Source organism: Oncorhynchus mykiss, chromosome 5 (assembly GCF_057628025.1).
Source record: "Oncorhynchus mykiss isolate SJ-2025 chromosome 5, ASM5762802v1, whole genome shotgun sequence".
Classification (NCBI taxonomy): Eukaryota; Metazoa; Chordata; class Actinopteri; order Salmoniformes; family Salmonidae; genus Oncorhynchus; species Oncorhynchus mykiss.
This window is the reverse complement of record NC_143026.1, coordinates 34,523,167-34,533,012: the sequence shown is the minus strand read 5'-3', so window position 1 is coordinate 34,533,012 and position 9,846 is coordinate 34,523,167. Positions and strand designations below refer to the sequence as shown.

Here is a 9,846-nt window from a genome sequence, read left to right as displayed (position 1 = left end):
ATGTTGCCAAACCCCCAGATGGCACATGCATGACTTAAGCTGCCGATGACATACTATGTACACAGTGAGAAGGAACTACCCATATTCACCTACCATAGCATCTGTTTTCTAAGCTCTCCCTGTGTGTGTGTTGGTATTATATCAGGTGAGATACTATACTATGCCAACAAATGGACATTGAATTGATGTGCGGTTAGGAATTTTGAACCACCAGGGACCATTTGTCCTGTGACCCATTCGGGGGCCCACAAATGGACACATACAAAGAGTTGTGATGCTGCTGGCCTTGATTTAATCTGGGCTGGTTGAAACAAAACCAGTGATAGTGAAGACAAATAACATGTCATGGCACCGACTGAGATCCAGTACCAACGTCCAATGACCGCTGGGTGTGAGAGCTACCCCTAGCAGGGAGCCTGTGTCTGACAAAAAGCTTTCAACTGTGCAATTGAGCGATAGCGATTAAATCACTTACACTGGGAAGTTATCGTTGTATGACTGGCTCATCCATCACACACTCATCTAAGTGCAAGTGTGTCTGTGGATGTATGCATGTGTCTGTGGAAGGGTGCATGTATGTGTTTGAAAGAGTGAGTGCGTAAGCACTGCCTGGCGATATCACAAAGCTGCGCTAGCAGGCTTTCCCTGGTCTTTGGGAAAAACACAGCATATCATAAATGTACTTTCCAAACCTAGTCAAGATCAGTTTTCAAACACACCTAATTTAATTCAAACCAAACCTACATTGTTGGCTACTTGCTGTGTGACCATGAAGAAATGTGGAATATCCGTAGGAAAATACTATATATTGTACTCTTCTCTATTCACCATGGCACTGGTGTACCGTCCATGTCATTTTAGAGTTAAATGCATGTCAATTTGATTTAACACACTACTTGTTAGCCTATTTCAATTTCTGTATTCTTCTCTAATGGAATAGCTCAGAAGCTGATAACTGTATAATATTATTTATTTGACAAGCATAGAGCTAATGTGAAATAATTTGATATGCAGTACCTTCAGAAAGTTTTCACACCCGTTTACTTTTTTCAAATTTTGTTGTGTTACAGCCTGCATTAAAAATGGATCAAATGTTGAATGTTGCATTTGTTATTTTATTTTTACCCCATAATGTCAAAGTGGAATTATGTTTTTGGATAATTCTTTTAAACAAATGAATTACTGAGTACTGCCCTCCATATTTTCAAGCCAATACAACACATTACTGAGTACCACTCTTTATATTTCAAGTATAGTGGTGACTGCATTATGTTTTGGGTATGCTTGTAGTTGTTAAGGATAAAAAAATTAACGCAAGAGGCTAAATCTTAGAGGGAAACTTGGTTCAGTCTGCTTTCGACCAGACACTGGGAGATTAATTCCCCTTTCAGCAGGACAATAACCTAAAACACAAAGCCAAATCTACACTGGAGTTGTATACCAAGAAGACAGTGAATGTTCCAGAGTGGCAGAGTTAGAGTTTTGACTTAAATCTACTTGAAAATCTATGGCCAGATGTAAAATTGTCTAGCAATGGTCAAGCCAATGTGACAGAGCTTGAAGAATTTGAAGAATAATGGACAAATATTTACCCAGATAGACTCACAGCTTTAATCACAGTCAAAGGAGATTCTAACATGTATTGACATTGGGGGTTGAATACTTATGTAATCAAGATACAGTGGGGCAAAAAAATATTTAGTCAGCCACCAATTGTGCAAGTTCTCCCACTTATAAAGATGAGAGAGGCCTGTAATTTTCATCATAGGTACACATCAACTATGACAGACAAAATGAGAAAAAAAATGCAGAAAATCATATTGTAGGATTTTTTATGAATTTATTTGCAAATGATGGTGGAAAATAAGTATTTGGTCAATAACAAAAGTTTATCTCAATACTTTGTTATATACCCTTTGTTGGCAATGACAGAGGTCAAACGTTTTCTGTAAGTCTTCACAAGGTTTTCACACTCTGTTGCCGGTATTTTGGCCCATTCCTCCATGCAGATCTCCTCTAGAGCAGTGATGTTTTGTGGCTGTTGCTGGGCAACACGGACTTTCAACTCCCTCCAAAGATGTTATATGGGGTTGAGATCTGGAGACTGGCTTGGCCACTCCAGGACCTTGAAATGCTTCTTACGAAGCCACTCCTTCGTTGCCCGGGCGGTGTGTTTGGGATCATTGTCATGCTGAAAGACCCAGCCACATTTCATCTTCAATGCCCTTGCTGAGGTTTTCACTCAAAATCTCACGATACATGGCCCCATTCATTCTTTCCTTTACACGGATCAGTCGTCCTGGTCCCTTTGCAGAAAAACAGCCCCAAAGCATGATGTTTCCACCCCCATGCTTCACAGTAGGTAGGGTGTTCTTTGGATGCAACTCAGCATTCTTTGTCCTCCAAACACAACGAGTTGAGTTTTTACCAAAAAGTTATATTTTGGTTTCATCTGACCATATGAGATTCTCCCAATCTTCTTCTGGATCATCCAAATGCTCTCTAGCAAACTTGAGACGGGCCTGGACATGTACTGGCACTGCAGGATTTGAGTCCCTGGCGGCGTAGTGTGTTACTGATGGTAGGCTTTGTTACTTTGGTCCCAGCTCTCTGCAGGTCATTCACTAGGTCCCCCCGTGTGGTTCTGGGATTTTTGCTCACTGTTCTTGTGATCATTTTGACCCCACGGGGTGAGATCTTGCGTGGAGCCCCAGATCGAGGTAGATTATCAGTGGTCGTGTATGTCTTCCATTTCCTAATAATTGCTCCCACAGTTGATTTCTTCAAACCAAGCTGCTTACCTATTGCAGATTCAGTCTTCCCAGCCTGGTGCAGGTCTACAATTTTGTTTCTGGTGTCCTTTGACAGCTCTTTGGTCTTGGCCATAGTGGAGTTTGGAGTGTGACTGTTTGAGGTTGTGGACAGGTGTCTTTTATACTGATAACAAGTGCAAACAGGTGCCATTAATACAGGTAACGAGTGGAGGACAGAGGAGCCTCTTAAAGAAGAAGTTACAGGTCTGTGAGAGTCAGAAATCTTGCTTGTTTGTAGGTGACCAAATACTTATTTTCCACCATAATTCGCAAATAAAATCATTAAAAATCCTACAATGTGATTTTCTGTATTTTGTTTCTCATTTTGTCTGTCATAGTTGAAGTGTACCTATGATGAATATTACAGGCCTCTCTCATCTTTTTAAGTGGGAGAACTTGCACAATTGGTGGCTGACTAAATACTTTTTTGCCCCACTGTATATGTGTTTTATTTTCATACACCTTTTTACATTTTAGCATTTTTCTTCTACTTTGACATTAGAGTATTTTGTGTCGATCGTTGACAAAAAAATACAATTAAATCCATTTTAATCCAACTTTGTAACAGAACGAAATGCGGAAAAAATCAAGGCTGTGAATACTTTCTGACGGCACTGTATGACTTAATACGACTGTAGGGAATGTTCACATATAAAACCCTTTACATATAATTGAATTGACTTACAGTACAATGCAGTCCAAAGTAAACATTTTTTTTTTCTGTATAGTCTCACCCCCACCCACCACCACATTACAATGTACAAGCATTACATTTCTTTAAATGAAAAATGTCCACCAGGCAAACAGTGTTAACCATACTGTATGTCACAGATAATTCAATCGTATTTAACATCTTTAGATATCTGTGAGCGGAGGCATTTCCCTGTCAAGTGGATGTTTTTCCAACACAACAGCATATTTTATTACCACAAAGCAAACCTTCGTAGCACTACCTGCCGAGCCTGTCCAATCCAGTCTCGGCAGAGCTGTGGCTGAGCCAATAGTACAGCAGTGGCCATGATGAGCGTGGTGAGGATCAGAGCCCTGCGGAGATGGGATGTGGAAGGTATGTGTTGGCATGGTCCAGACTCGTGGTTCTGGTTCTGGGCAGCCTGCACAGCCTCCTGCTCCTCCTGGGTCAGGGTGAAAGGGCACAGCCTGGCTAGGACTTCTAGGGCTGCCCTCTGACCTGACTGAATTGCCCCATCCATATAGCCACACCACTGGGTGGCCGTCTCCGTGCCGGCCCAGTGGATCCTGGGAAGGAGAGTTCATTTTATTTGTTTATTGACTTTTGCAGGAGCAGCAGCTATTCTTCCTGGGATCCACAAAAAAACACAAAACTTGACAAGTAACAAAACACTGATACACTGATAGAAGGACAGTCACATACAAATTTAAATACGAAATACGAATATACGAACAATACAACAGAAAAATGTAACAATAATACAAACACTACAACCCCCCCAATATAATGTGTGTGTTAGTGTGTATCATGCGATACACAACCCAACCAAGCCGCACTGCTTCTTAACACAGCGCCATCCAACCCGGAAGCCAGCCGCACCAATGTGTCGGAGGAAACACCATGCACCTGGCAACCTTGGTTAGCGCGCACTGCGCCCGGCCCGCCACAGGAGTTGCTGGTGCTCGATGAGACAAGGATATCCCTACCGGCCAAAGCCTCCCTAACCCGGACGACGCTAGGCCGATTGTGCGTCGCCCCACGGACCTCCCGGTCGCGGCCGGTTACGACAGAGCCTGGGCGCAAACCCAGAGTCTCTGGTGGCGCAGCTGGCACTGCAGTACAGCGCCCTTAACCACTGTGCCACAGCGTTCCATGACATTTTGTTTAATCTTTTTGGTTGTTGCATGAGTAATTGGAGCTGTAAGGGAGTTCCATGCGATCACGGCTCTATATAATACTGTGCGTTGCCGTGAATCTTCGACTTGGGGACTGTGAAGAGACCCCTGGTGGCATGTCTTGGGCGTACAGTATGTATGGGTGTCTGAGATTATTGTTATTTGATTATGCAGACAATCTGGAATTTTCATCACAGTAATATTTATCATAAAAACTAGAAGAGAAGCAGTTAATCTCTCGTCAACCCTCAATCAGGAAATACTGGCATGCATGTTGTTGACCTTAGTTCTGTATGCGCAGTTAAAGCCATGTTGCTCTCTTTTGAGCCAGATTCAGCTTTTCTTGGTATTTATTTGCTGCACCAGACCATATTACTGGACAGTAGTCAAGATGGGACAAGACCAGAGCCTGAAAAACTAGTATAGTTGATTTTTGTGTCACAAATATATATATTTTTTATAACAGAAATACCCCTCCCCATCTTCACAACAACATTGTCAATATGAGTTGAACATGATAATTGACCACCAAATGTTATACATAAGAGTTTAACCTGTCTACGATACTGGTTCCCAATTGGGGATCAACCCTCCCACGTTCAGCTGAAACGGTGGCGCATGGAACGCAAAAATATTCTTAAAAATATTTAACCTCCACACATTAACAAGTCCAATAGCTCAAATGAAAGATAAACACCTTGTTCATCTAGCCAGCAAGTCAGATTTCTAAAATGTTTTACGGCGAAAACATAGCACATATATATGTAAAACCACCACCAGACACAGCTCATTTCAATAGCCAAAACATGCAATCAACAAACGCAGGATTAAAAAATAAATCGCTCACTAACCTTTTGAAAATCTTCATCAGATGACAGTAATATGACATATTACACAGTACATATTTTTTTTTTTCAATAATATGCCATTTATATCCATAAATGTCCATTTACAGTGAGTTCACCTTCAGAAATTACTCAAAAATGCCCGCAGGAAATCTATGTAGCGCGGCAAGATAACGTAAATAGACATCATAAACTTTGACTAAATATACATGTTCTACATATAGTTAGAAAGATACACTGCTTCTTTATGCAACCGCTGTGTTAGATTTATTTTTAACGTTACAGAAATCGCACACTATTCCATATGCTGAGACAGCGCTCAGTTCCAAGCTACATTTCCACGTAATGTTGGAGTCAACAGAAACACAGATTTAAGCATAAATATTCCCTTACCTTCGATGGTCTTCGTTCAGAATGTTCTGGAAGGCTTCATACTTACCCAATACATCGTTTGGTTTCAAGTCTTGCGTCTTTGTATTAGCTACTGCTAATAACATCAGCTGAAATGCACCCAAAACGTCCTCTGGTCCGGAAAAGTTGCGCATCAAAACTTCAAAATTACACATTATATGTCGACTAAACAGGTCAAACTAAGTGCAGAAGCAAGCTTTATGATGTTTTAGACACGCAAAACAAACTTCAATTCAATCGGCCATCGTCTGCCCTTCTCTTGAGTGCTGGAACAAAGGAATGGCTGGGACCAATTCGCGCCCATACGCACAGCCTATTCTCTCGTGGCACGCACTAATTTCACTCCCATAGGGTCAATTCTCGCGGGATTTGAACGATTCAAAGCTCTAATGAAAGAGGACATCTAGCAGAAGAGATAGAAAGTGTCCCCAGAATCATAGCTGGTTGGGAAGGGTGGGGGCCATGACGTCAAAGTTGCTCCAACTTTCATGGCCACAAAAACTAGTTTGGAAGAATGCCTGCCCTGTGAGTTCTGCTATACTTACAGACATAATTCCAACGGTTTTAGAATCTTTAGTGTTTTCTATCCAATAATAATTTTTATTTGCATATATTAGCAATTTTTGACAGATTTTTTTTCCAGTTTACTAGGGGTACCCAATCTCTCCAAAGGGGGCGTATGTCTGCCATATCCTTAACAGGTTTTAACGTCCTCAACTTTCTCAATGGTCACACCCTTTATGCACAACTCCAGTTAAGGCTGAGGTTTTAGAGAATGTCTTGAACCAAATACACTACATTATCAAAAGTATGTGGACACCTGCTCGTCAAACATCTCATTCCAAAATCATAGGCATTAATATGGAGTTGGGTCCCCCTTTGCTGCTATAACAGAATCCACTCTTCTGGGAAGACTTTCCACTAGATGTTGGAACATTGCTGTGGGAACTTGCTTCCTTTCAGCCACAAGAGCATTAGGGAGGTCGGCACTGATGTTGGCCAATTAGGCCTGGCTCGCAGTCGGCATTCCAATTCCTCCCAAAGGTGTTTGATGGGGTTAAGGTCAGGGCTCTGTGCAGGCAAGTGAAGTTCTGCCACACCGATCTCGACAAACCATTTCTGTATGGAACTCACTTTGTGCACGAGGGCATTGTCATGCTGAAACAGCATAGGGCCTTCCCCAATCTGTTGCCACAAAGTTGGAGGCACAGAATGGCTAAGAATGTAATTGTATGCTGTAGCGTTAAGATCTCTCTTCACTGGAACTAAGGGGCCTAGCCCGAACCATGAAAAACAGCCCCAGACCATTATTCCTCCTCCACCAAACTTTACAGTTGGCACTATGCATTGGGGCAGGTAGCATTCTCCTGGCATTCACCAAACCCAGATTCGTCCGTCGGACTGCCTGATGGTGAAGCGTGATTCATCACTCCAGCGTCGAATGGAGCTTTATACCACTCCAGCAGATGCTTGCATTGTGCATGGTGATCTTAGGCTTGTGTGCAGATGTTCGGCCATGGAAACCCATTTCATGAAGCTCCCGACTTACAGTTATCGTGCTGATGTTGCTTCCAGAGGCAGTTTGGAACTCGGTAGTGAATGTTGCAACAGAGGACAGACTAATTTTTACGCACAACGCGCTTCAGCACTTGCCGGAACCCGTTCTGTGAGCTTGTGTGGCCTAAAACTTTGCAGCTGAGCCGTTGTTGCTCCTAGACGTTTCCACTTCACAATAACAGCACTTACAGTTGACAGGGACAGCTCTAGCAGGGCAGAAATTTGACACACTGACTTGTTGGAAAGGTAGCATCCTTTGACGGTGCCACGTTAAAATTCACTGATCACTTCAGTAAGGCTATTCTACTGCCAATGTTTGTCTATGGAGATTGCATGACTGTGTGCTCAATTTCATACACCAGCCAGCAACAGGTGTGGCTGAATTTGCCAAATCCACTAATTTGAAGGGGTGTCCACATACGTTTGTATATATAGTGTAGCTACAATGCTTTTAGTTATAGATGTATTTAAGACCAGTTTATTATTAATCCCCCATTCTGATAGACTGTAATTCATTATTTAGAATTTCAGTGAGCACACTGGCTTTGGATGTAGAGTATGGAATCATCTGCATTCACAGTTATCACTCCCTGCCAGCTGTCTTCACACTGAAATGTTTACCATGCTTATTTCATTGCTTGCCAATGCTAAATAGGAACAGATTTCAACGATGAGAGTACAATCCTGAAACAAGCGGGGGTGATTATCTGTGACATCAGAGTGAAAGTTAATGAGAAATGACACCTGCACTTAGAATATGCTTCAAACAGGACAACGTGTTATTTACTTCTGCTTGAGATGATTTGCTAATAGAGAGCCTGTAGCAGAAAGCCTGTTGTAGAACAATCTGATCTAAAATGTGAATAGATACTATTACATGACTCTGAAGAGAAAACAAAAAAAATGACTCTCAACATCTATGAATAAAAACACTATCCAGATGTTCCAGCATGTTCTAGCAGATACATGTTTACTCTGCATGCATTATGGATGTGCAGGCTTACTTATGCCTGAACACCTGGGTCACTTTAACCACAGTGCCTTTCACCAACTGAATGGGTCTCTCTCTCTTCCTATATAAATATAGATATATATACAGATCACTTACATGTGAGCGGAGGATGTTTGTGTGTTGGGCTGTTCATCCTCAGCAGACACAGAGTTATAATGAAGGGTAGAACAAGAGTTTGTCCAGCACAATAACAAACAGTGAACATCCTCTGGTTAGAGCTTCCATTCATTGGGGAGCTCTTTAAAGTCATTACAGTTTCTTACATAATTTAACATCTCCTCTAATTATTTATCCAGGTAAGTTGACTGAGCACCCATTCTTATTTACAGCAACGACCTGGGGAATAGACAGCCCCCTACACAGGGCAATGTCCCAAATCACTGCCCTGGGGCATTTTTTAGATCAGAGTAAAGAATGCCTCCTACTGGAACTCCAACAGCTTCTGGTCTCCCATCTAGGGACTGACCAGGCCCAACCCTGCTTTGCTTCAGAAGCAAGCCAGCAGAAGGATGCAGGGTGGTATGCTGCTGGTGATCCTGCAGTGATCTTAAAGCACCTCGTGGGTCTGGATGAGAGATATGGGAGGTTTGGGTAATCCACTGGTTCTGTTGTGTTCTATATGGGTATTGCTGCTTGCATGTAGTGCATTCGGAAAATATTCAGACCCCTTGACTTTTTTCACATTTTGATATGTTACAGCCTTATTCTAAAATTGATTAAAAATTAAAAATCCGAATCAATCTACACACAATACCCCATAATGACAAAGTGAAAACAGGTTTTTAGAAATGTTTGCAAATGTATTAAAAATAAAAAGAATAAACAGAAATAAGTATTCAGACCCTTTGCTTTTTGACTCAAAGCTCAGGTCCATCCTGTTTCCAATGAGATGTTTCTACAACATGATTGGAGTCCACCTGTGGTAAATTCAATTGATTGGACATGATTTGGAAAGGAACACACCTGTTAATATAAGGTCCCAGAGTTGACAGTGCATGTCAGAGCAAAAACCAAGCCGAGCTCCAAGACAGGATTGTGTCGAGGCACAGATCTGGGGAAGGGTACCAAAAACTGGCTGCAGCATTGATGGTCCCCAAGAACACAGTGGCCTCCATCAAAAGTTTGGAACCATCAAGACTCTTTCACCCGGCAAAACTGAGCAGTCGGGGGAGAAGGGCCTTGGGTCAAGCTTGTAGCGTCATACCCAAGAAGAATCAAGGCCGTAATCGCTGCCAAAGGTGCTTCAACAAAGTACTAAGTAACGGGTCATTATACTTATGTAAATGTGATTTTACAGTTTGACATTTTTTATGAATTTGCAAACATTTCTAAAAACATGTTT

The 9,846-nt window shown here is 41.9% G+C and overlaps 1 protein-coding gene across 2 annotated transcripts in view; it reads right to left on the bottom strand.

The window, feature by feature from the left end:
- Positions 1-1,587: 1,587 nt before the first annotated feature.
- si:ch211-127i16.2 (putative flavin-containing monoamine oxidase A) overlaps positions 1,588-9,846 on the bottom strand; it is a 42,517-nt gene continuing 34,258 nt past the window's right edge. For both annotated transcript variants that reach the window (XM_036977324.2, XM_036977325.2), the window contains one exon: positions 1,588-4,070. In XM_036977324.2, coding sequence (XP_036833219.1) covers positions 3,737-4,070 — 334 coding nt within the window. In that variant the 3' untranslated portion in view covers positions 1,588-3,736. The remainder of the gene's footprint in view (positions 4,071-9,846) is intronic.